Genomic DNA, 26,824 nt, shown 5'->3' on the forward strand with positions numbered 1-26,824 from the left:
GAGATTCACTATTTGGGACTTGTAGTTACCGAACTTCATATGGATAAATCCAAAGTGGATGGCCTTCTCCCAAAAATTTAAAAGAGCTGCAAATTTTCTTGGGACTTGTAGGTTTTTATCGACAATTCATTAAAAACTATGCTCGTATTGTTGTTCCTATGATAGACCAGCTGAAAGCCAAGGAGAAAACCTTTCAGTGGGGAGAAGCTCAACAAAAAAGTTTTGATGCTTTTAAGGTAGCATTAGCTATAACTCTTATTGTGGAGCCTATGAAACCATTTGTACTAGAAATGGATACTAGTAATCGTGTTATTGGAGTAGTCCTTCTGCAGGAGGGAAGGCCAATTGCATTTGAAAGCAAGAAACTTGATTCTGCACATCAAAATTATTCTGCTTAAAAAAGAGAACTCTATGCAATAGTGTCTGCGTAAAAAACGTGGTGACATTATTTGTCTGGGACTCGGTTTGAGATTGTGTTTGACCATGAAAGTATAAAATGGTTTACGCAACAACCGATTTGAAGGCTCCAAAGGTTAGGTGGGCTAAGATTCTTCAAGAGTATGACTCCAAGCTCCGGTATCGTAAAGGACGATACAATGTGGTAGCTGATGCTCTTAGCTATATGCCCAAGATCGACTCTCTTCTCTTTACAAAGCTTCAAAGTGAGTTTTTGGAATCTTTAAAGGGCAAATATATATGAACATGATGAAACATACTCCAAAGTGTGGAGCCATGTGAAAATGAGAGGTCCTATCACTCCAATGCTGGTAGTGTGTCTTTTTTCTCCACATCTAGTTCTCCTCTTTCGAGTGATGAGCTGCAAAGGCGGAATAATTTATCCATAGACGATGGGTACCTACTCCACAAGGGGAGAGTCTGTGTACCAAACGGACATAGACATTCGACGCCAAATTTTTTATGAATGTCATGACAGTCCTGGTTTAGGACATCTAGGCATAAAGAAAACTTATGCACTTGTACGACGACAATTTTAATGAACAATTTTATATGGATATGTTCAAGACTATGTCTTGTATCATAGTCTTGTATTACCAAAAATGTCAAGTTGATAAAGCAGAGCGCTTAAAAGCAGGAAATCTCTTGCATTTTTTGGATAGTCCTAATGGTAAATAGGAAAGTACCCCTTTGGATTTTGTTGTGGGTTTACCAACCACTGTACAAGGTCATGACTCGGTGTGAGTGGTAGTAAATCGATGGACTAAAGTTTCAAATTTATTCTAACTAAGTCCACAGTTAAAACTCCAAAGTTAGCTAAGTTATTTGTTGACAATTTATATGGACTGTACGGGTTGCCCACTAATATAACCTCTTCTTGCTTTCATGGGAAGGGCCAACAACAAGGATACAATATAGCCTGCATAATCCAAAACGCCGCACGGCTGTGTGTGAAACTTCTCTTTGCCATAGATCTCCCAAGAGTGAGCGTGTGAAACTCTTCAATGCATTTGCAATCCTCGTGCGTGTCTCACGATTATACTTTTTTGGGTAGCTTATAGAGGGTCTTTATATATAGCTGTGGGATTCCTTGAATGGTTGCCTTCCTGCTCTTATGAAGACTCCATCGCCACCGCCATCGCCATCAGAGGTCGACATAGGCTCCGTTTCAAGCGTCTTTCCAGGCATCCCTGTTGAAAATAATTTAAACGTCGCAGTGCCCGACGTCAATTCAGAAATCGAAAACCCTATTCCTGCTCCATTTAGCGCAGGGATTGGTGGTACTTCGCATCCTCAGGATCCTAACTTACTCTTTGAACGAGAAGTTGAAGACCCATCTTCTTCTTTCTCAAGGAAGGACATCGAAAGTCCCAGTTTCAATTCGAATTTTAAAGAGAATTTTCAAGTTGAAAAGGGTGAGGACGTAGCAGACAGTGAAGCTGTAGTTTCAAGAATCGACGGTGACAGTGGGGTTGGAAGTGCCAACCTCAGGAAAGCACCTTTCTCTTTGTGGAATGCTGTTGTGAGAGGTCCCATGCGGCGTTTGCAGGAGCGCCTTCTTGGATCACGATGGGGATCTGCAGGGACAGAAATCACCAAGAGTTCCATTTGGCTTCTTGGGGTGTGCTATGCTTTGGGTGAGGATGCAGATGTTGCAAGCACAGAGGCATACACAGAGTTCTTGGTAGATTATAGTTCTCGCATTTGGCTTACTTACAGGAAAGGTTAGAATGATTTTGTAAATCACAAGCCCTCTTTTCATACCAAATATTTAAGGCATGTGCAGAGTTTTGGTAGATTCTAGTTCTCGGATTTGGTTTACTTACAGAAAAGGTTAGAATGTAAATCACAAGCCTTCTCTACATACCAGACTTTTAAGTATTAATCAGCATCTTGGTCCTCTGGGTGATAGGGACATTTCTTGTAAATCCTGGATCTTCATTCTCCCACTCTCATATGATTGGGCTTCGGAACTTGACCCTTTTTGTCTATTTATGCTCAGGTTTTGAAGCTTTGGGCCCTGCAAAGATGACCTCTGATGTGAACTGGGGATGCATGCTTAGAAGTGGTCAAATGCTTCTTGCTCAGGTCTATTGTGCAGCATGGAAGTGTAATCTAGAATTGGCTCTTGAAACTTTTAAATTTCGTAATCAAGCATGTTCTGTACTTTTGCAGGCTCTAGTTTGCCATCATCTTGGGCGGCATTGGCGGAGAAAGTCATCGGAGGTAACATTTATTTGTTTGTAGGATTTTTTTTTTTGTTGCAGAGGTTGAAGTTAAGTGAAGCTCCCAGATTCAACTTTTGAACCCCTTAGTAACTGGTGAATACCTCAATGGAAAGGGGTTCAGGTTGACAAGGGAGTGATTACATGATTGAAATCTTGCAGGAGTAGGCTATGACACTGGTCCAATGTTGGTGATGCAGTCCAATGCGAAGGAGTATCTGAAGATTTTACAGTGCTTTGGAGACTCGCCATCACAGGAGTGCCCATTTTCAATCCATAATATACTAGAGGTTGGAGCACCGTATGGCTTGGTTGCTGGCTCTTGGTTGGGACCTTATGCTCTTTGCCGCTCCTTTGAGGCATTGGCCCAGACAGTCCGAGAGACTAGTAACGAGAAGTTTCAATGTAAACTACCCATGGAGGTCTATGTGGTATCAGGTGATGCTGATGGTGAACGAGGTGGTGCACCATGTATTTGCATAGACGATGTTGAAAGCCTGTGCTTGAGAAAGGATACGTGGACACCGGTTTTACTTCTTGTGCCACTTGTGCTAGGGCTTGACAAAGTAAATTCAAGGTAAATGAGATCATCGTCTGATATCTGTCTTGAAGGGTTCATGAAAGCATCTTTTGACCTTCAATCTTCTCTGTACTGTTGTAGGTACCTGCCTTCTTTGTGGGCTACCTTTTCTTTCCCACAAAGTCTCGGTATTTTGGGAGGGAAGCCAGGTGCTTCGACGTATCTCGTGGGTGTCCAAGGTGATCAAACATTCTACCTTGATCCACATGAAGTGCAACAGGTTAGTCTTACTTCCTTTCTTTGATCCACATGAAGTGCAACAGGTTAGTCTTACTTCCTTTCTCTCATTTGGTGTATTGCATCTCATATCTTGCACATCAATACAAGTGTGATCAATACTTTACTTATGATTTCTATCAATGTCATGTTTACTTGGCAGAGTCACAATCATTTATCTGGGCTTGTAGTGTTCTTTAACAACATACTAGAGTCCATCACCACATTTTTTTAGTTTATTAGTGTCCTTCGCTTAGTATTTGGGTTGTCTCTGATGACGCCTTTACTGGAGGGAAAATAAATGAGAGAAGCTGGGTGTTGAGGATGTGTTCTTCTTTTTGTTAAGAATGAATTGTTGATCAGGATGTAAGGAATTGTAGTGTTTTAACTTTGGGGAAGCGCCTATTGGGACTCATAAGAAACTCTCATGAATCTTAGAGCTGCTTACTTCTTGGCTATATTAGCCAGAATCTTTGCAGATATCGTTCTGCTCCACAAGCCACCCTTGTAGGTGCATACTAGTCAAAAAGTCTCTAGGCAAGTATCGAACTTGCACGGAGCTGTCGTTGACTCTTGTAACTCTCATGAATATGAAGTGAGTACATTCGACAAAGTTTCTAAGAAGGAGTATACATATTGCTGTAGAAAATACCTTCTTTTGCTACATAAGTGGTTTAAGTTACAGGAAAATTTACAAGATTAGGCCAAGCAGTAGCGGATAGTAAGTTTCTGCCACAATCGTAGTAATACCTCCATAGGTGTCGGTCTTTTTAAGAAAGATGTAAATTTTTTTTAGGATCAGCCAAGGGTACTTGTGCTGCCCTTCAGAGATTCAAGGAGGCGATTCAATCTGTAGCCTTTTTGTAATCCTTTTAGAATCAGCCCTAGACTTAACGTATTGGTAGGCAAGACTCTCAATCATCTAGGGTCTTGTCAAAGGTTAATCCGGTGGTGATCTTGTGTGCAACCATGAGTCAATCTCCTCTTGGGACTGGGCAGCCAACAGATTTTGTGACAGATCTCGTAGACGACCTCCTATTGTGTACCACCCAGCCGAATGGGAGAAGGGAGTGCTAAGAGACAAAGGAGAGATCGTAAGCAAATTGGGAAGAGAGAAAATGCTAGAGAGAGAATGTGGCCCAAACGTTGGAAGCTTTGCTGACTATGATATGCCCAAAATTACAAGGGGGGGTTGCACATATAGAGAAATCCCAGATTTGCCCGACCTACTGCTAAAACCCCACGACCCTGATAAACTGGATCTTTACTAATAAATGCGAAAACTCATTGAAAGTGACCTACTTCACATTTAGTAGTGGAACCGGAGAACATTGGAGACTGACTCTGGAAACCCTAGGAACGGGGTCTCGCCTGTCACAATATGATGACGTGGCATGACCATCCAGACACACGCAGTACACTTGATGACACAATAGAATTGTACGGACAGACTGTACGAACTGTCCGTGAAACGCATTGACAGATTGGCAGTACGGACACTCATGTGCAGACTGTACGAAATTTTGCGTTGGCTGATGACGTGGTAGCCTGTACGGCCCTCCGCAATAAGCACTGACAGCATGTACAGAATTCGGCAAATCACGCTGATGTTTTTTGGGCCAGATTTTGGGACCAGCAGGTTTTGAAACTGTTTGCTTTTTAGTTTATAAGCTTTTGGGGCTCTGATTTTGGCATCCCTTGTAAGAATAAAAGGACCCTTAGGGGCCTCACTCTTCAGAGCATTTGGACGCAAAGTCTGAGAGCAGAGGACCCCTTGGGGGGTTGTACTTTTCTCATGTCACGTGACACATCCAACCCTATGTGTCCGTGGACAAGCTACAACATAACAAGGGTTCCGTCAGTCCAGTCAGTCTAGATTTAGAAGTGATCTGGCACTTTTGTGAGTCTATTTGTAGACCGTGCATGCTCAGTCACTTAGTGTAGATGCATATCCTCTGGTTGCACACAGCATGATCATAAGCATTCCCATCAGAATTAGTTAGGGGAATTTTCCAGTGATTTTAGCCTATTTTCCCTATTTTTGACATTTTCACTTATTTATTAAGTGACTTTTGTTGGAAACTGAGTAGGGAAAATTGGGTAAGTTAATATATAAGCAAACCCAAGTTAGCACTAAATGGCAGAAGAGGCAATAGGAGCCAGCACTAAATGGCAGAAGAGGCAACGGGAGCCAAGCTCAGCAGGCAACTTCTCCAACAAGACCTTGGTGGACTTCCCTCCAAGCAGGACCCATCACTAGCGTTTTCTCCATCAATAGATCCTCGCCGCAACCCTACCACAGCCTGACGTTTTTGCATCTGGGCACCATCGCCAAGGAACCCCATCAGCTAGCGTTTTGCAGAGAAGCCAGCAGCTAGCGTTTTTGCATCCCTAGCGTTTTTGCTACTTACAGCGTTAACAGATTCTCAGCCTTGACAAACTTCAGCATGCAGCGTTTTTCAGCCATGAAGAACCTGCAAGATCAGCCTCGAAAAGAGTAGCAGATTCAGCCCGGAAGTCCCTCAATTTTCAGCCTTAAGGAACCTAAGTTTTCAGCCCTAAACCTGCAGATTTTCAGCGACAAAGACCCATAGAAACAGCCTGCAAATCAGCATTTTTGGACTTGCATCAGATTTCAGCCCATAGCGTTTTTGGACAACAGTAGAAAGATTGCAGATTTCAGCCCTTAGGTCGGTCTCATCGTCCCGGTCGTCATCGCCAACATAGTCTAGACTTGCATCCGTCACATGCATCAGCATTGTACTAGTTTGTGCAATCATAAGTAGACCACTCTCGCCGATGAGAGTGGGGCCTTTGGAGGAGGGTTTTACGTCGTCTCTTGTGTCATATCTCTCTTCTCTCTCTATCTCTGAGTCTCATTCACTTGCACGCACAGTGTCCATTCACTTTGTTTGTGATCATAGCACTTTCTCATTAAGAACGGAAGGCTCTACCTTCCATAAGAACAAAAGGAACCTTGAGCACAGTTCGGAGCGCTTATCTTGAGCAAAGCGCAAACATTCATTCCGCTGCACCTAACATTGGTATCAGAGCTTTGGCAGTGTTTTGTATCACTCAAGGAAAGAACCACTAGAATCACATAATTTTTTTTTTTGCTTGTTGAGGTGTCACGGACCCAAGTTCGTTTGGGCGTGTCGATTCCTAATCGTGTTTTTGAAGAGTGACAGGAATCCCAGGAAAGAAGGGCTTGTCCAGCCTCCCCTTGTGTCTCTTTTCACTCATTGAGAGCGGACCGTGCACTTAGCGGTTGGCCAATTGATGTGAGGTGGGAAAAAGCAACCTTGATGTGAGCGCAAGGCCGCCAAAGGGTGCGCCCGCGGAAAGGAGTAGAACTCGGGTGAAGAGAAGATCCTTCTCAAACACAGATTGCAAGCGAAAGGAAACCTCAAGACTCTCAAGAACCTCAAGACCCTCAAGAATCCAAGAACCCAAGAACCCAAGACCCTAGTGCATGATCGTCACCCGAAGCGGAATGGATACTTCGCCTACTGGTGATGAGCATGAGAGAGGCGACGAAGAGTTCTCCCCACCAAGAGATTTTTCCGACCCTCCCCCTTCGCCATCTACGCCACGAATTGTACCCACTCCCATGGAGGTGATGGTCAAGTCGATGTTGGAGATGATGACACAACAACAAGAAACGAATCGAGTTGCGTTGGCACAACTAGCAAGAAAAGCAGAACAACAAGAAGCCAAGGACCGCGAGTGGGAAGAAAGAACCGAAAGAATTGCCGCACAACAAGAAGCAAATCGCCTTGCTTTAGAACGCGAGCGTGATGAACGAAACGAAAGAAAAGCACAAAGAAAGGCCGAGCGTGAAGCTCAAAGAGTGGCCTTGGAGGTCGAGCGTGAGACTCAAAGAGACAAGAATTGATTCAACGAGTACTTGTCTCGAAGTCCGAACCAGCCAAAGATTGTGGGAGTTTCTCAAGTGGTGCAAGCCACAATGCGGATTCCAACCATCCAGTCACAGAGAAGTTGACTTTCAGTAAGTATGATGGTAAGATGGATGCTACAGTTATTCATTCTTGGTTGCATCAATTTAATGCTTATTTTGTGACAACTAAGAAGACAGGAAATAGCAAGGTTTTGACGGCAGCTATGTACCTTGCCGGTGATGCCATCAATTGGTACCACGCATGGCAAGAGGCACAGTTAGCCGCGCACCTAGAGGAAGCCGATGAATTCACGTCCCCCTCTTTTAGTTGGGCTGATTTCCAAGACAAGCTTAGGGCGCGGTTTATGCCACCTCAGTACCTAGCACGATTGAAGGACGATTGGCGCGCTCTCAAGCAAAATGGTATGCCGGTTATGTCTTTTTCTAATCGTGTTTTGGAGCTAGGTACTCAAATACGCAAGTCGGATGATGAGCGCAAAGAGGCATTCCTTTATGGATTGGACGAGTATATCAAGTACGATGTCGAGGTGCTTGATCCAATCGATCTCAACAAGGCGGTAGCGATTGCTCTCGCACAGGAGATGAAGCACAACAAGGGAAAGCCTAAGGAGAACAAGACTTCGACAAGTACCTCCCAGACTTCTCAGAACCCTCAGAACTGTAAGAACAGTAAGAATGGTAACTCTTCTAACGAATCTTCCACTAGTCTCTCAGAAAAGAATTCTTCCAATGTAAGGCTAACACAATTGCTAAACCTAAGCTTACTCCATATGAAAAGGTAGCACAAGGAATTTTAGGAGGATACATCACGTCGGAAAAGCAAAGCACTTATTCTAAGGAAGGTCGTTGTTTTTATTGTCACATTAAGGGTCACATAAAAAGAACATGTCCTAGCTTGAATCGAATGAATCTAAACAATCCATAGAACCCACTTCCTCTGTCAATGCAATCACTAATAACACGAGTGTGCCCCAAGTTGCTCTTGACCCTCCCATTGATGATTCTCTCATTAAATGTTATGGTCAGGTGTCGGGGCAGCGTTTTGTCATATTGTTTTACCCAGGTAGTATGCATGATGTGATCAGTCCCTCTCTTGTTGAGAGAGCCCGCCTAGAAGTTAGTCAGAAATCTCCTCTCGAGGTCTCTGGCTTCGTTCCCGGTATGGACTCTCTCATCACGCAGGAGTGTCTTGGTGTTTTGTTTACAATTCAACAAGCTGACTTCACTAGAAGATTTTTTGTCTCTCCTCTCTCAGGATGTGATGATTTTGGGCATTTGTTGGTTTTGTGATCTTAACCCTCTCATTGATTGGGAGGCTAACACTTTCACTCTCTATGCCAAAAGTGATACTCCCATTGTCATTCGTGGAGAGGACATTGTTCATTCTCCCTCTCTCATTGCTAATATGCAGGACAAGATTGAATGGATTCAGGAGGAGACTCTCTCAGTCTCTTCTTCTCCAAAGCATGACACACATGATTTGCATGATAATTTGGATGATAATGACAAGCATGATGATTTGCATGATCAAGATGTGATTTCTCACAAGCATGATGAGTTGTATGAAGATGATGTGATTGTTCACAAGGATGATGTGTTAGTGGATGCGAAACTAATCTCATTGTAGATTCGATCAATCACGAAGGATCGATCTTGGCTCTCGAGCCTAGGTCCCAAGCACCCCCTCAGGAAGAACCGATCTTGGCTCTCGAGCCTAGATCTCAACAACACTTTACAGGAAGTATTATGTGTTCACATGATTAGTTCGTACGCAGTGATCGAGTGTTTCATTCTTGATCGTTTCCTGTATTTTAGTCAATGTCTTTATGTAATCCCTTTTCCTAGGCATGACATATTGTACGTTGAGCACGTTTCCATCATGAATGAGCATGAATGTATGCGGATTGTTCATGAAAAGCTGAAAAGTATGCATTCAAGGGAGTCACATTCCATGTCTCTTCCTTGTCATGACACAGTCGTAGAAAGAGCACAAGAAAGATTGTGCATCAAGCATAGGCATTTCCATTGTGTTTTGCCACATTTGATTGATTTAGATCGGGAAAGAAAGATTCAATCTCATTGTTTGCATGTCTTCGATGAACGGTTTGGCACTCCGTCTCTTTGTTCATCTACATTGCATGCACAGTCTTTTAGGAAGACAAGATTTTTTCCACTCACTTTACATGGAATGGGTATGTTCATATTTTTGTGTTGGAGGTGGTTTCAGGAATTTTTAGCCATGGAGATTCTTGAAGACGAAAGAAGCAAGACTCTAGACGAAGTTGAAGCATCAAAGGAGCCACAATAGACTTTGTGTCGCTTTCGGCGCGGCCCAAAGAAGCAAGCTTTGTAGACATTTATGAAGTTCAAGTACCGCACGACCCACACATCAGAGTGGGCCGGCGAAGAGTCCCTTCCAGGATTCCGGATACTATTGGCGATCTCCATTGACGCCATTTAGTTCGGTACCCGTACCTCACTTTGAAAAGGAGGGGATGTCACGTGACACATCCAACCCTATGTGTCCGTGGACAAGATCAACATAACAAGGGTTCCGTCAGTCCAGTCAGTCTAGATTTAGAAGTAATCTGACACTTTTGTGAGTCTATTCATAGACCGTGCATGCCCAGTCACTTAGTGTAGATGCATATCCTATGGTTGCACATAGCATGATCATAAGCATTCCCATCAGAATCAGTTAGGGGAAATTTTCAGAGATTTTAGCCTATTTTCCCTATTTTTGACATTTTTCACTTATTTATTAAGTGACTTTTGTTGGAAAGTGAGTAGGGCAAATTGGGTAAGATAATATATAAGCAAACCTAAGTTAGCATTAAATGGTAGAAGAGGTAACATGAGCCAAGCTCAGCAGGCAACTTCTCTAACAAGACCTTGGTGGACTTCCCTCCAAGCAAGACCCATCGCTAGCGTTTTCTCCATCTGCAGATCCTCGCCGCAACCAACGTCACCACGAAACGCGTTTCGGCATGTAAGGACGGGTGAAACGTTTCAGGCCTTAAAACGTTTCGCTCACCAAGTGAAACACAAGCCGTTTCACTAACAACAAGTTATCATAGTTTTAGTTTCAAAGTCGGTAAACGCACGTTTCACTGTGCTCTCATTTTGGATTGAAACGTTTCGTGGTGAAACGCCGCGTTTCAAGGTGAAACGTTTCGGCCTTGAAACGTTTCGCGGTTACACTTGCCGCAACCCTACCACAGCCCGACGTTTTTGCATCAGGGCACCATCGCCAAGGAACCCCATCAGCTAGCGTTTTTGCAGAGAAGCCAGCAGCTAGCGTTTTTGCATCCCTAGCGTTTTTGCTACTTACAGCGTTAGCAGATTCTCAACCTTGACAAACTTAAGCATGCAGCGTTTTCAGCCATGAAGAACCTGCAAGATCAGCCCCGAAAAGAGTAGCAGATTCAGCCCGGAAGTCTCTCAGTTTTCAGCCCTAAACCTGCAGATTTTCAGGGACAAAGACCCATAGAAACAGCCCCCAAAATCAGCGTTTTTGGACTTGCATCAGATTTCAGCCCATAGCGTTTTTGGACAGCAGTAGAAAGATTGCAGATTTCAGCCCTTAAGGTCGTCCCCGTCGTCCCCGTCGTCATCGCCGACATGGTCTAGACTTGCATCCATCACATGCATCAGCATTGTACCAATTTGTGCAATCATAAGTAGACCACTCTCGCCGACGAGAGTGGGGCCTTCGGAGGAGGGTTTTACGTCGTCTCTGGTGTCGTATCTCTCTTCTCTCTCTATCTCGGAGTCTCATTCACTTGCACGCACAATGTCCATTCACTTTGTTTGTGATCATAGCACTTTCTCATTAAGAACGGAAGGCTATACCTTCCATAAGAACGAAAGGAACCTTGAGCACAGTTCAGAGCACTCATCTTGAGCAAAGCGCAAACATTCATTCCGCTGCACCTAACATCTCAAGCTTTAATATAATAAAGAAATATCGAAAGGGGCGCCAGGTTTTGGGGCCAATACCTCTGGGTATGGAAGTATGTTGGGTTGTGTCCACCAAATTGAATCGTGATTTTAAAGTTGTGAAGTATTTTAAGTGATTTACTCGTGCCGTGCCAGATTCCCGACTTGGCACAGCAGAGATTTACTTCAAAACAGTTCACAGTTCACAATTGATTTGACACGGCCCAACGGAGTTCCGTGCCTAGAGATATTGACCTCAAAGACTGACGCCCCTTTTGGTATTTCTTTTTGTATTAAATCTGTGCTCAAAGTACAAGGGAGTGGGAGGGTCTCACTCTCAGACTCTGCGTCCAGATGCTCTGAAGAGTGGGAGCCCTGCCCATGCTTATAAAGGTTTACAAGGGATGCTAAAAGCAGAGTCCCAAAAGCTGAAAATCAAAAGCTCTCAAGCCTTTTCAAAAAATAAAGCAGCATTGCGTAGGAGTTAGCGTAGCCAAAAGCTGCAATACTTTCCGAGGGTCAGGTGGCCCGTGGGTATGGGTAAAGGTTGTACCAATCCCTGTGCTTTATGCCTGTCAAACTTGACCTTTTGGCAAACCAAGCAACTGCGTACAAAATCGTCCACGTCCTGCTTGAGTCTTGACCAAAAGAAGTATCTCTCCACACCTTTCAAGGTGGTAGCAATGCCGCGGTGACCCGTAAATGGTGGACAGTGGCATTCAGTTAAAACCTTTTTACTCAACGACTGTGTAACGCACAACATCGTTTTCTTCATCAAGTAGCCATCCCGAATGGAATATCCCGCTACTACCTCCCTGTTCCGTATCCGAGTGAAAATATCTACAAAATCTGTATCTGTGGCATACTGATCGACCATATCCTCGAAGCTCCTATGATGTATCGCGGAAATAGCTAGATTCAACGGCTTCCGGGACAAAGTATCCGGCATCAAGTTCTTCTATCCCTACACATGGACAATCTGAAAGTGGAACTGTGACAAGATGTTTGCCGACCGCATGTGCTTTTCCGATAGCTGCTTCTGTGATAAGTAGCGTAAACTTTGATGATCTGTGAAGATTGTAAAATCCGCTCCGAGTAGGTAATGTCGCCATTGAGTAAGAGCATGGATAACCGCCAAAAGCTCTTTCTCATATATCTGTGCTGTCAATTCTGACCTTGAGAACAATTGGCTCTCGTAGGCAATGACATGGCCTTCTTGCATTAAGACCGCACCGAGACTACGACCACAAGCATCACAATATACTTCAAATGACTTCTGCAAATCCGGCAAAGTCGAAACTGGTCCCGTAGTCAATTTCTCTTTCAATGTTTGAAAGGCAGTCACCTCTGTGGGTCTTCACGAGAAAGGGACTCCTTTCTGTGTCAAGATATGCAAAGGGGAAGCAACCTTTGCAAACTTTCTAATGAACTGCTGGTAGTATGAACATAAGCCCAAGAAGCTTCTAACTTCATGGACATTCTTCAAATGGGGCCAATCACGGATAGTCTCTATCTTGGCCGGGTCCATCTGCACTCCTGCTGCCGAGACAATGTGCCCCAAAAAGTGCATCTCGGGTAGGAAAATTCACTTTTCTTTGCATTAATCACCAACTTGTGATCTTGTAATGCCTGAAAGACCTGTAGCAAATGTTGTCTATGTTCAGTCTCATCCTTGGAGAAGACAATAATGTCGTCAAAGAAAGTGCGAACAAATAATCTTTACTCTCGAAAAATCCTGTCCATCATTCGGTTAAATGTGGCTGGAGCATTGGTAAGGCCAAGGGCATCACCAAAAACTCGAATAAACCGAAGGTTGTCCGAAAAGCTGTCTTGTAGACATCTCCTGGCGCGATTCGGATTTGATGATATCCGCTCTTCAAATCGATCCTACTGAAACAAGAGGATCCCTGTAGTCGGTCTAGAATATCATCGATCCTAGGAATCGGAAATTTGTTCTTGATGGTGATTTTGTTGAGAGCTCTATAGTGGATGTAGATTCTCCAAGCTCTGTCTTTCTTCAAAATTAACAACATTGGACAACAGTAAGGTGAAGTACTTCTGGATAAGACCCTTTTGTTAAGAGGTCTTTCACTTGGTTCATAATCTCTTCATTCTGGGCTCGGCTCACACGGTAAGGTGGCCGGTTCGGTGGTGTGCTTCCAGATATCATATCAATGGTATGATCCTCAGGAGGAGCTGGTGGAAACTCGCCTGGCAGGCCCTTAGAAAAGCAATCGGCATGAGTGTGGAGAAAATCTTGGCGTTCTTTTTCTAGATCAAACATATTTTTCCTATGACCATCATTCAACATCGAGTAAACAAACAGACTGGATTTCATTAATTTTGAAATGGTCGAAGCCGATACAATAGGGACAGACTCGCCCTTAAGTTTCACATCAAGTACAATGGTTCGGCCCTTTTCTGTAGTTAATGTCGTTTTCTTTGCCCGATAATCGACCACGGCGTTGTTCTTATGGTACCAAGGGACTCCCAGGAGAACATCACAACCTTCCAAGTGCATTATGTAGAAGTCCTCGTGCCCCAAATACCCCTGACAATGCAACCGAAGTTTGCCAATGATAGGTGTAATAGCCACGTCCCTGCCGGGTGCCGCTAGAACTACCTCTGCTTGTGGTCCCATCCGATTGGGTGTGATCTCGAGCCGCGCCGCCAATTCAGGTGAAATGAAGTTGGCCTTGGCTCCTCCATCAAAGAAAACTAGGGCTTCTTGATCTTTCACTTTGCCCCAAGCTCGGCAAAGTTCTGTACTCTCATCAATTGTGCTTGGGTCAGTACCCATGCAATCTAGAACCAGTATTGCTTTCATCTTGCCTTTCCGTCCACATTCCTCAGCCGCTTTTGAACTCTCTGGCATGTCTTCATCTTGTTCTTTCTGTGTCTTTTTAGGGCACTTCGCGGAGATGTGTCCTTGTTCCCCGCATCCAGAACACTTCCCCCCTTTAATGTAGTTGGCTCTTTCCCAAGGAGTGAGCCGGGGTCGTGCATCCTTATCTTTCTGATCTTGAGGGCTTTTCTTCTTTCTACTTTCATTTTTAGCAGTCTGCTCGGTTTTCTGTGTCATGATCTCATCTGTGGTTTAAGTCAAACTGCATGAGTGAATGGCAAAGCCCCGTTTCGCATGACTCATCAATTCTTGAATAGAATCTGACTTTTTCTCTAAGTAGTGATCTCGGATCTCCATAGGAAGTCCCAAGGTAAACCGCTCAATCTGTTCTGTAAACGAGATCTTCTTAAATGAAGAAGCGGGTAGAAAAGAGCTCCAAAATCTCTCGCAATATGCGTCCAAGGTATCTTTCTTGGTCATCCGGAGATGGTTCCAAGCAGTTTGTATGTCGCGTTGTACTCTCAAGTCAACCAAGAAGAAACGAAAAGCCTTTTAAATTTCAGCCATTTAACTGGCGCGTTCTTGTTCAATAGAAGAGTGGACAACCATGTTCGAGCATTTCCCTTGAAGTAAGAGGTAGCCCTCCGAATCTTGGAGTGCTCTGAGTAATGTCCTCCAGAGAAAGCTATATCAAACTGTTGTATGAAGGCCAAAGCCCTCGAAGCGTCGCGGAATCCAGAAAAAGTGTCAAATTTAATATATTGTCCACCTTTAACTTCTCGAACTTTCTTGCTTTTATCCTCCAGAACGTCATACTGGTTGGCTTTATAGAAATTCTTCTTCTTTGCATAAAATCTGTGATCATCGGAGTCCGAACTGTCTGAAGACGAGTCCTCTGTAGAACTGTTAGAAATTGGGCGAAACTTAGGCTTCTTTGCCTTTTTCTTGCCCTTTCCGAAGCTTTGCTTTTGGCTTCACTTTTTGTAAGGTGCAACGAGATGAATGTTTGAACTTTGCTCAAGATGAGTGCTCCGAACTGTGCTCAAGGTTCCTTTTTACTGAAGGGAGAGCCTTCCGTTCCTTGAGTGAGAGTGCAATGGACACAAACAAAGTGAATGGACACTGTGAATGGAAGTGCATGAGACAAAGACATAGAGAGAGAAGAGAATACGACACCAGAGATGTAAAACCCTCCTCCGAAGGCCCCACTCTCTATGGTGAGAGCGGTCTACTTATGATTGCACAAATCTCTACAATGCTTGGATTTGCCGACGATGTCGACGACGATGACTCATGAGGACGACGACGAGACGGGCTGAAATCTGAAAATCTTTATCTGCTGAATTCTAACTCTATGTTGGTGACGATGTCGATTACGACGGTACGACGACGACGCGCCGAAAACGTCAGCATCTGCGTTTTCCGGGCTGAATCTGCAAACTTCGGTGGATCTGACCGTGCGGCGAGGAACTGCTGTGGGAAGGTGAGATCTGTGAGGTTCGGGACTTGTTCTGCGGGTATTGACTGCTGAAAACTGAAAACACTGGTGCTACCGTGGATTTCGTAGCGAAGGAACTGCAAAACGCTAGGTTGCCTGCTGTTAGGGCTGAATTCTGCTAACGCTAGGGCTGATCTGCTGTTGTGGGGCAATCTGCTAACTCTAGGGCTGATTTGCTGTCCTGAAGTGGTTCTGCTGTGTCTACCAATGCCGAAGCTCCTCTGCAATGCAAAATCGCCAAGGCTGATCTGTCCTTGCAAAAACGCTAGGTCATGCAGTTGGGGGTCCTGCTGAGAAGGTGCCTGTTGAGCGGTGCTCCTGTTGCCTCTTCTGCCAGAAAGTGCTAACTTTGGTTTGCTTATATATTAACTTACCCAATTTGCCCTACTCAATTCCCAACAAAAGTCACTTAAAAATAATAAGTGAAAAATGTCAAAAATAGGGAAAATAGGTCTATGCACTGTAAAAATGCTACTGATGGAATCTGACTGGAATCTGATGGTCATGCTGTGTGCAACCAGAGGATTTGCATCTAATCTAAGTGTCTGGACATGCATGATGTGCGAACAGACTCACAAAAGTGCGAGTTCACTTCCTATTCTAGACTGACTTGACTGACTGAACCCTTGTCGTGCTGTAGCTTGTCCACGGACACATAGGGTTGGATGTGTCACGTGACACTTTTTCCCTTTCCTAGCTTCTTCGCTCGAGTCAAGAGAGCTAGAAGAACTGTCAGAAGAAGAAGAAGAAGAAGAACTGGATACTCCTTCAAATTTGACATGCTTTTTCTGCTTTCTTGTTGAAGCAAAAGCAGATTGACGACCCAAATAACCTGGGAAGTCAGTTCCTTTCTTCTTCTTTTTGTTGTGCTTTTTGGCTTTGTTGGTTGCGTCAAAATGCTGGGTAATCCGTTTATCAACCACCTCTTCTAATTCTTGCTTTGTAAACATCCTTGGAGTAGGAGGTTTCTTGAGTGCCAGTTTGAGGGGTGGTTTTGTGGCCTCCCGCCACTGAGAGTGCACTTCGTCGAAGGATGTCTGCGTCAAAAATTTTGCAAATTTGGGATCCTTCGCATTGTTGATCACCATCTTTGTCGCATCGTCAACTAATTGTCGACGCTTCATCTCTTCAATCTCCGCTTGAGTATGTCGAGACGGGCCATACTCCTCATGACAATCTTCTTCGTGATCTCTTCCCGCATCCCCAGATGCAGAGGAAGTCGACTGATCTTTGTTTGAATCCATTAGTGTCGCGAGAAAAAGTATCGGATTTTCCGCTAGAAGAGAAATCGGCCGCGCTCTGATACCACTGTAACAAACTTGGATACTCCAAGTCAAGATTCTACCGCAACACAGCAGAGATTCACTTCAAAGTAGTTCACAGTTCACAATTGATTCGACACGGCCCAGCGGAGTTCCGTGCCTAGAGATATTGGCCCCAAAGACTGACGCCCCTTTCGGTTTTTCTTTTTGTATTAAATCTGTGCTCAAAAGTACAAGGGAGTGGGAGGGTCTCATTGTCAGACTCTGCATACATATGCTCTGAAGAGTGGGAGCCCTGCCCATGCTTATAAAGGTTTACAAGGGATGCTAAAAGTAGAGCCCCAAAAGCTGAAAATCAAAAGCTCTCAAGCCTTTTCAAAAAATAAAGCAATTACTTAAAAGTTCTCTCTCTCAAGCATTCTGTAGGAGTTTGCGTAGCCAAAAGCTGAATTTCCGTACAGCCTTTTGCCACGTCAGCAATCTGTAAAATCCGCCATGAAATGTGCCGCAAATTGCGGGGTCCGTGCATTGTTGCCACGTCAGCACTGGCAGGCGTTTTCCGGGACTACTTGCCAAGAGGGGGTGTGTGTATCTGTTGGCTGCCACATCACTGGTTTGTGACACTTGGGCTGTCGAAGATTGTGACAGTGGTATCAAAGCATCAAGCGTGTGCTTTTCTCAAAGCATACCGGTCCTATCAAAGAGCAGACAGGGCACTTGGGCACTTTGGAAATTGTTATTGAAGAATCTTCGTGCCCCGACCTCGGATTTATTAGTCACTCTCACTGTCACAAACTGGTGACGTGGCAACCCTGTCACAAACTGATGATGTGGCTGGCCCCGGACAACACCTGCAATTGATGACGTGGCAGTTGCCCAAAAACCCCGCATAGTGACGTGGCAGATTTTGTGATTTGCGGTGCAAATTCCGTTGCATTGTTGACGTGGCAAAGCTGTACGGCAGTCTTGCTTTTTGCGCTGCCTGCTGACGTGGCAAAAGCTGTACGGAAACTTGCTTTAGCGCTGGCTAGCTGAATTGGCAGCATTTAGTTATAGTTGCTTTATTTTTAAAGAGCTTTTAAAAGACTGCTTTTGGGGCTCTGCTTCTGCTTTTGGGCATCCCTTGTAAACTTATAAATAAGTGGGCAGGGCCCTCACAACTCAGAGCATCTGGACATAGAGTCTGAGAGTGAGAATCCTCCCTCTCTCTTGTACTTTGAACACAGATTAATACAAAAAGAAATACCGAAAGGGGCGCCAGTCTTTGGGGCCAACAACTCCGCCGGGCCATGTCGAATCAATTGTGAATTGTGAACTTTTTTGAATTAAATCTCTTTTGTGTCGCGATAGAATCTTGACTTGGAGTGTCCAAGTTTGTTACAGTGGTATCAGATCACAGAAAGATTCTTCTTCTACGGAGGATTCGATCCTTTTTGCAGCGTACACAGCTTTTGGGAAAGAATCTTCGTGTCCCGATCCCGGACTTATTAGCCACTCCCACCCTTCATACATCGCGCATCGGGCACGCTCCCGCATCGCTCTGTCTTACAGGGCATAAAACCATCAAGAATCCCAGATTACACATGGGTTCTCGTGAAGAATCTGACAGAGATGACACCTCTCAGTGGGAAGGCAAAGAAAAGTTGAAGATTCGGCGCGGGAACTAAAGAAAAGAATGAAGATTTGGGCAATTTTTTTTTCGGACAAGTTTGCCAAAAAAGGAGTACAAATGTCAACTGCATATTGGCATATGTGTGAACAAATTGATTAAGTACTCGAGGGACCCGTTGGTGATACACTTGAAGAATTACCCGATTGATAAGATTTACTCGAGATGGCGTGTGGCCATTGCTTCTCTCAAATAAGGAGTAAAGCCGAAAAGACAGACGAGTGCAGAAAAGCAGAACCTGTAATTGAAGAAAGACATGGACAAGCGAAGCAAAAAGCAAAGCTTCGTAACGGGCAAGAAAAGGCAAAGAAGCCTAGATTTCGCCCAGTTTTCTGACAGTTCTACAGAGGACTCGTCTTCAGAAAGTTCGGACTCCGACGATCACAGATTTTACGCAAAGAAGAAGCATTTTTATAAAGCCAACCAGTATGACTTTCTTGAGGATAAAAGCAGGAAAGTTTGAAAATTTAAAGAAGGTGGACGATCAATAAAGTTTGACACTTTTTTTGGATTCCGAGATGCTTGGAGGGCTTTGGCCTTCATACAACAATTTGATATAGTTTTCTCTGGAGGGCATTACCCAAGATTCGGAGGGCTACCTCTTACTTCAATGGAAATGCTCGAACATGGTGGTCCACTCTTCTATTGAACAAGAAAGTGCTAGTTAAATGGCTGAAATTTAAAAGGCTTTTTATTTCTTCTTGGCTGACTTGGGAGTACGAATGAGACATACGAACTACTTGGAATCATCTCGGGATGATTCTTTGGACGCTTATTGCGAGAGATTTTGGAACACTTTTCTACCAGCCTCTTCATTTACGAAGGTCTTGTTTAAGGAACAGATTGAGTGGTTTTGCTGCGGACTTCCTACAAAGATCCGAGACTACTGCTTGGAACAGAAGTTGAATTCTTTTGAAGAATTGATGGGTCATGTGAAACGGGGTTTTACGATACATTTGGGAAATTTGACTTACCCCATTGATGAGATCTTGACTCAGAGAACCCAACAGACCTCTCACAATGAAAGTAGAAAGAGAAAGAGTATAGAAACTAACACATTGACTTTTATGTGATTTGCCTCTTGGCAAAAAGGCCATTGGTGCGAAGTGGGTTTACAAGTTGAAACGTAAGCCGGATGGTGAGATTAATCTCTGTAAGGCTTGACTTGTTGCAAAAGGTTATGCACATTAGAATGGCATAGATTATGAAGAGACTTTTACTTCCACTTGTCGTATGACTACTGTGCATTTTCTATGTGCATTGTCAGTTCATTTTGGATGGGATGTACATCAATCAGATATTAGTACTGCTTTGTTGAATGGCATATATTTGAGGAAGTTTATGTAACGCAACCTTGCGGTTTTGTCATAAAAGGACAAGAAGATAAAGTGTGCAAATGTAAGAAAGCTTTGTATGGGTTGAAGCAATCTCCTTGTGCTTGGTATGAAGATGACACTCATTTGGTTAAACGAGGCTTTCGTAACAGAAAGCACTTTGTATGTAAAGCGTGAGGGTGATGTACTTCTCATTGTCGTTCTATATGTGGATGATTTATTGATCATTGGACCGAATGAGACACATTGTTAGACTTAAGGCTGATGTGAATGCTACTTTCAAGATGAAAGATTTGGGGTTGTTGGACCATTACTTGGGCATACAGTTTAAGCATTGTGATGGTGGTATTGCCTTGTGTCAAACAAGTTACATAGAGACATTGCCATGTAAGTTTAGCTTGAGGATTGCAAACCTATTGCTACTCCATTGAGTCTTCATGATGTTGGTGATCTTGTCGATGTCACTCTTTACCAAACTGATGCCGGATGCCTTATTTGTGTATGCAACATGAGGCCTGATATTCAGTTTGGAGTCTATAAGTCAACAGATTTATGCATAGCCCAGGGTCTAAGCATTGGGCCTGATATTCAGTTTGCAGTCTATAAGTCAACAGATTTATGCATAGCCAAGGGTCTAAGCATTGGTAGGCCGTCAAGAGAAATTTTCACTACTTGAGTGGCACTTTGCATCTTAAGGGGGGATCATTGCCGCAAGACTTACATGCTTTTTTCGGACTTAGATTGGGTTGGTTATTTTGACATGCGAGTATCTACAAGTGGTTTTTGTTTCGTGTCTGTAGTTCATGCATATCATGGTTGAGCAAGAAGAAACCTAATGTGGCCACCACTTCTAGTTGAGAGGCCGAGTACATGGCCTTCACAACTACGGTTGAGTGTGTATGGCTCAGATGCCTTATGGCTGATTTGGGTTTTGGACAGGACACCGCCAACATGATCTACATTGATAGTTAGAGTGCATTGACAGTTGTGAGGAACCCACTTTTTCATGCTCGCACAAAGTACATTGAGGTTCATTATCACTATGTCAGAGAGAGACTCTCAGCAGGAGAGATCAACTTGGCTTATGTGCCAACATAGGACATCCTTGCAGGTCTGTTCACAAAGGGAGAAGTTTGAAGCTTTCTGCAAAGCTTTGGGCTTACTCCCCTTTGTGGATTGATCATGCACTCAGGGCATGGCATTTCCCTATACACTATGTACCAGCTCTCGTGTTGCTAAGTGTGTAGATTTTGTCTTTCCGTATGATCAGTCACCGGAAATGATTACAGATACTACTATAGTATCTTTTGGCGGGGGATTGCACGGAAACCCAAAAGATAACTACAATCTACAAAACTCTTCAACACTTGATCAGTTCTAAACAACTTGAATATGTGTTGTGTGTGTGTGTGAGAGAGAGAGAGAGAGAGAGAGAGAGAGAGAGAGAGAGAGAGAGAGAGAGAGAGAGGTGCAGCGGAATGAGTGTTTGAACTTTGCTCAAGATGAGTGTTCCGAACTGTGCTCAAGGTTCCTTTTACTTACGGAAGGGAGCGCCTTCCGTTCCTTTAGTGAGAGAGTGCAATGGACACAAACAAAGTGAATGGACACTTTGAATGGAAATGCATGAGACTGAGAGATAGAGAAGAGAATATGTAACCGGCCTGTTAACTTCAAAAAGGGCGGTAGACTTTACTTCAAACCTTGATTTAGCTTTCACCCATTATTAGTCGTCTATTCTACCCGTGCTATAATGACACAAGAGAGGGGAATGGGATACAGATGCTAGAATGCATCTGTATGCGAGTCAGACACTAGATTGGCCCCTAAATAGGCGCCCCTTTCGGTATTTCTTTATTCTTGTACAGTTAAGAGGAAGTACAAAGAGTGCTTATAGCACTAAACCTGTATCCCGCAGTTCTTAACCTGTATCCCGCAGTTTCTATCCTATTTGGAGGAATTTGGGCAACATAACGGCGCAGAACCCTGCCCAAAACAATCTGCAAGTAGGGAATCCTAAGGAGACCACTGTCCTTGTCCCGATTCCACCTTTAATTGACCAAAACAGAGCATAACCAGCCTCTGTAATTTCTGGTTATTGACTGTTTTTTCTCTGTTTTCAGCTCCCTGTAGCCCCTGCACTGTTCCCAATGCCTTGGACTATGTGCCCCTTGATTCTGGCACGATTCCGAGCACAAAACAGTCCCAAAATAGCCCAAAATCAGCAATAAAACAGTGCTGATTTTTGTGTGTTTACTTGAGAGGTTATCACCCTCTCGTTTCCCTGCTTTGGAGTAGCAGTTAGCTACTCCTGTTCCTGTTCAGGGAGGCTCTTGCCTCAGCAATAGAGCATCAAACCACAAGACTGCACATGGTCAATCTGATGAGCCCACTAGAGGGGCATAACCATAAAGAATAGGGGAGAGAGAGCAGTGAGAGGTGTGCAGGTCATGACATCCTGCACCTCACTGTACATAGAGGGTAAGCCAGCAATCCATTGAAGCTCTCCCACCTGTGACAACACTCAAAAACGAGCTCACAGCTGAAAATCACGTTTTTGCCTTCTCTTTAAGTAGTAAACTGGCCTCAGAGTGCCAAGTGTCACTCATTTGTGCATTTTCCCGCTTTAGACCCTCGGTTCTAAAAATATCTCACCTGCAGCCTCTGTTGACTTGGCCACAGAGTAACAAAATGATCCCCATGTCAAACTACACGTAATGACGCGAAGACATTTTGCCGTCCAAAAATAACAGTCCCTAAAATTTAGGAGATTCTGCCATTACATTCTTCTAGGTTATCTGACCCTCTTTGTACACTGCAGCCACACCCAGAACTGAAATGTAGCCTATGTAGCAAAGGATTCCGCTTTGGCTGGCCAATGACCCTACTTTGGCTAACCATAGTCCTTGTCCAACCTTAGTGCTCTTTAGCCCTTAGGCCTGGACTCTCTCTGAACAGTTCCACACTGGCTATGCAATGCAGTGCAGTTAGATTTCCAGAGGGGTGTTTCCAAAAGGTAAAACAAACAAAATTCCCCAAAGAAAGAGAAAATAAACAAAAATGGAATTGCCACTGGCTGGTGTCATACCCCCCTCTTGAAATCTCAAACGTTCTCGTTTGCACCTATGTCGTACATGCTTACAGTCAGCACTCGGGTGTCCGGACACCGTGTCGACACATGTACGACATATACATGCTCACAGTCAACACCTCGTTGACACATGTATTGCCTGCGTGTGAACCCTGTCCCAACGACATAGTGGAAGCGTCACACTCTGCCATTGCTTTGAGTCCATAACTTTCTAATGACAAAATGGAAGCGTCACATTTTGACACTGTCTTTTAGTACACGTTGGATCCAGTAACCTTTCGAGCATACCCAAACCGAGAGTTTAAGAATGCAGTTACACATGTACTCTTCAATAGAAATAATTGTTGTACCCTTGACAAATTGACAAGAAATACTCACTTCTATAGCACTAAACAAACTTTTGGACATTCCATAAGAGCAATTGCCAAATTGACAATCTGTACAGTTCTAACATTCATGTAACATGCACTTCATTTGAGCTCACTGTAAGTAACATGTACATCATTTCTTTCAGAAGCCATTGTCACACTGACAATCCATGTAGCTCTGAATCTCAAGGGGTCAAGGTAGGTTGCAAACCAAGGTTTTAAGTTCCCATACTTTTAGTGACTCTGCCAATGGACACAAACAAAGTGAATGGACACTGTGAATGGAAATGCATGAGACCGAGAGATAGAGAAGAGAATACGACACCAGAGACGTTGCAAAACCCTCCTCCGAAGGCCCCACTCTCTATGGCGAGAGCGGTCTACCTATGATTGCACAAATCTCTACAATGCTTGGACTTGTCGACGATGATGAGGACGACGATGAGACGGGCTGAAATCTGAAAATGCTAAGGGCTGAAATCTGCAAATCTTTATTTGCTGAATTCTGACTCTATGTCGGGGATGATGTCGATGATGATGATGCGACGACGACGCGTTGAAAACGCAGATGCTGAAATCTGCGTTTTCCGGGCTGAAATTACAAACTACGTTGGATCTGACCGTGCGGCGAGGAACTGCTGTGGGAAGGTGAGATCTGCGAGGTTCGGGACTTGATCTGCGGTGTCTTAAGTGCTGAAAACTGAAAACGCTGATGGTTCTTGATGTTCCCTCGTGGTAAATCTGCAAAACGTTGGGGCTGATCTGCAAATCAAAACGCTAGGGCTGAAAATGGTTCTGTTGTTGCCGGATGGCCTGCAATTGCAAAACGCTAGGTCTCTTGTTGAGTCTTTTGTCGCCAGGGATCTGCAAGAGCAAAAACGTTGGCTGATCTGGTCCAAAAACGCTAGGTGGTGGTTGTGGAGCAAAAACGCTAGGGCTTGGGGTTCTGTTGAGAAGTTGCCTGTTGAGCGAGTGCTCCTGCTGCCTCTTCTGCCATTTAGTGCTAGCTTTGGTTTTCTTATATATTATCTTACCCAATTTGCCCTACTCAGTTTCCAACAAAAGTTACGTAATAAATAAGTGAAAAATGTCAAAAATAGGGAAAATAGGCTAAATGCACTGGAAAATTCCCCTGAGTGATTCTGATGGATTTTGATGGGAATGCTTATGATCATGCTGTGTGCAACCAGAGGTTATGCATCTACACTAAGTGACTGGTCATGCACGGTCTGCGAACAGACTCACAAAAGTGCTAGATCACTTCTAATCTAGACTGACTTGATTGAACTAAACCCTGGTCATGCTGTAGCTTGTTCACGGACACATAGGGTTGGATGTAAGAGAGAGAGAGAGAGAGAGAGAGAGAGAGAGAGAGAGAGAGAGAGAGAGAGAGAGAGAGAGAGGCAACTTACAAAAGTTAAGTTATTTGTGTAGTAATACATGTGCTACATCGATTTCATTAGGTATATAGATTGTTTAAAGCACATCAGATTGAGAATGTCTATATCTTTTTCTACTTAAATAGCTTTCCTCATGCCTCATATAATCTGTGCATATCTTTAATGTGATTGTCGCATTGGTTCTTGTAGTTCATAAGTTCCTATTTTTGAGTAATTATATCTTGCATCTATTGTCTCAAGATCTATGCTAAACACCCATTTATCACATACAGGTGGTAGTTGGTAAAAACCATCACTTATAATCATGTCAATGCCACCAAAATGATGGATGTGCATAATTGATTGGTTAAGAACCAACCATTGATATTTCATTAATTTGATAGCTGTAAATTTTTCGTGGTAGATTTGCTAGAATTTTATTGAAGTTCCACTCCCAGATGGCAATGGTGTCACCTTTTGGCGGCTTTAATGGTAATTGTGTGCAAATGTTATGCTTGCATTGAGGAAAATAAATATTATTACCTCGTGGGTTGACAATGTTCTTAGATTTTATGTTCCGTTGGGTCTTATCTTTGTGTTCCATGCGCGGAACGGTGGACTTGGTTTTCCGTTGGGACTTGTTCACATGCACATGCCCGGAAATGCCTTGTGTGCAAACTTTCTACACGGTTTGGTATCATCGTGTACTTGCACGGGAACGTCCTCTAGTCATAGGCTCATGAACTGATACCATCCATATTTATGTGCTTGCATGCTTAATGTTTTACATGATACGGTCTTGCAAATGTACCTCCTCTGGCAATCCACATTAATAGGGTTCCATTCGCTCCTCAAGTGAAACCAACCGGAAAGAAGCCAACTGTCCTCCTGCATCCCCTTCATGAGCTGCTAAATATACCTGCCCCCTCTGGCTCATACACACCTTATTACAAAGCACTCAAACCATTGTTTTTAATCAATAACTGGCCAAAAAGCAGCCCCGGCCAATAATCCACTTATAAAAACTGCCACCTCAGCAGTTGCCACATCGTTACTATACAGATGCCCCGTGATTTGTGCCACAAATTGCTCCGCGTCTTACAGGCTGTACAGTACAGGGCTCCGATTGGTAGTCATGCCAAATCATCATTTTGTGACAGCATCTCTGCTATTCTTACTTGGTGGATGCATTTTCTGACTGCATCCAGTGCTCACAGACAAGTCTGACCCTCTCTCTCCTGCTGTAGCGTTATTAACTTTCATTCACCTGTCTCTTCTTTTAAATGCTTGTGGAGAATCATTGCATTTTGATTTGTAGTGTTTACAGAGCACAAAGCTTTGTTTGCCTTAATGATCAATTGTGATTGTACCTATTGTTCGGTTAAGTAACTCAAGATGCTCTGCTTTTGTTTATTTTTCTACAGGTTCTGATAATGTCTCCGGAAAATGAAGAGGCTGATTCAAACTCCTATCATTGCAGGTACCATGATGCTTGCATTATGGATAACTTTTAAAAGCGAATTGCGTGTCTTTTGAAAGGAAAGTGTAGTCAATTATGGGATCATCTATCTTCTGGTTTTGCAGTGTTGTGAAGAAGATGCCACTTAATGCCATCGATCCCTCGTTGGCCCTTGGATTTTACTGTGTCGATCAAGGTTTTATTGATCCCTAAGTAGATTTTTGAGTTTTGCTCTGTTTGACCTATCATTTCTCAAATTTGTGCTCTTTAATCAATTCTTGACATCAATTTATACAGGTGATTTTGAGGATCTGTGCAAACGAGCATCTGAGCTAGAAAAAGATTCCAATGGTGCTCCGATGTTTACGGTGGTCAAACATAGTAAGAAGGATTCTATACCAAGGGAAGAATTCGAGGGGCCTGTGAGTTCGGATGAACCAGAGGAAGATTGGCAAATTCTTTGACTTTCTATTTGATTGAAAGCAATACATCTTGTAAATTCTTTCTTTTCCAATGAAAAGAGGCCAAGACATTGTTTATAAAATTAACATTCATTTTTTTTAAAGGTTTATATCGTTTCCTGTGTT

The 26,824-nt window shown here is 43.6% G+C and overlaps 1 protein-coding gene across 1 annotated transcript; it reads left to right on the forward strand.

Moving 5' to 3' along the window:
- The first annotated feature begins 1,526 nt into the window (after nt 1–1,526).
- Nucleotides 1,527–26,824, forward strand: LOC147417718 (cysteine protease ATG4b-like). Its single transcript, XM_086507269.1, has 8 exons — nt 1,527–2,180; nt 2,459–2,544; nt 2,632–2,682; nt 2,882–3,258; nt 3,343–3,481; nt 26,203–26,258; nt 26,363–26,433; nt 26,535–26,824. Exons 1-8 carry the CDS (start codon nt 1,571–1,573, stop codon nt 26,699–26,701), a joined length of 1,557 nt encoding a protein of 518 aa, XP_086363395.1. The 5' UTR covers nt 1,527–1,570; the 3' UTR covers nt 26,702–26,824.

This window comes from Adiantum capillus-veneris, chromosome 30, assembly GCF_014529385.1.
Source record: "Adiantum capillus-veneris isolate H3 chromosome 30, ASM1452938v2, whole genome shotgun sequence".
In the NCBI taxonomy this organism is placed as follows: domain Eukaryota; kingdom Viridiplantae; phylum Streptophyta; class Polypodiopsida; order Polypodiales; family Pteridaceae; genus Adiantum; species Adiantum capillus-veneris.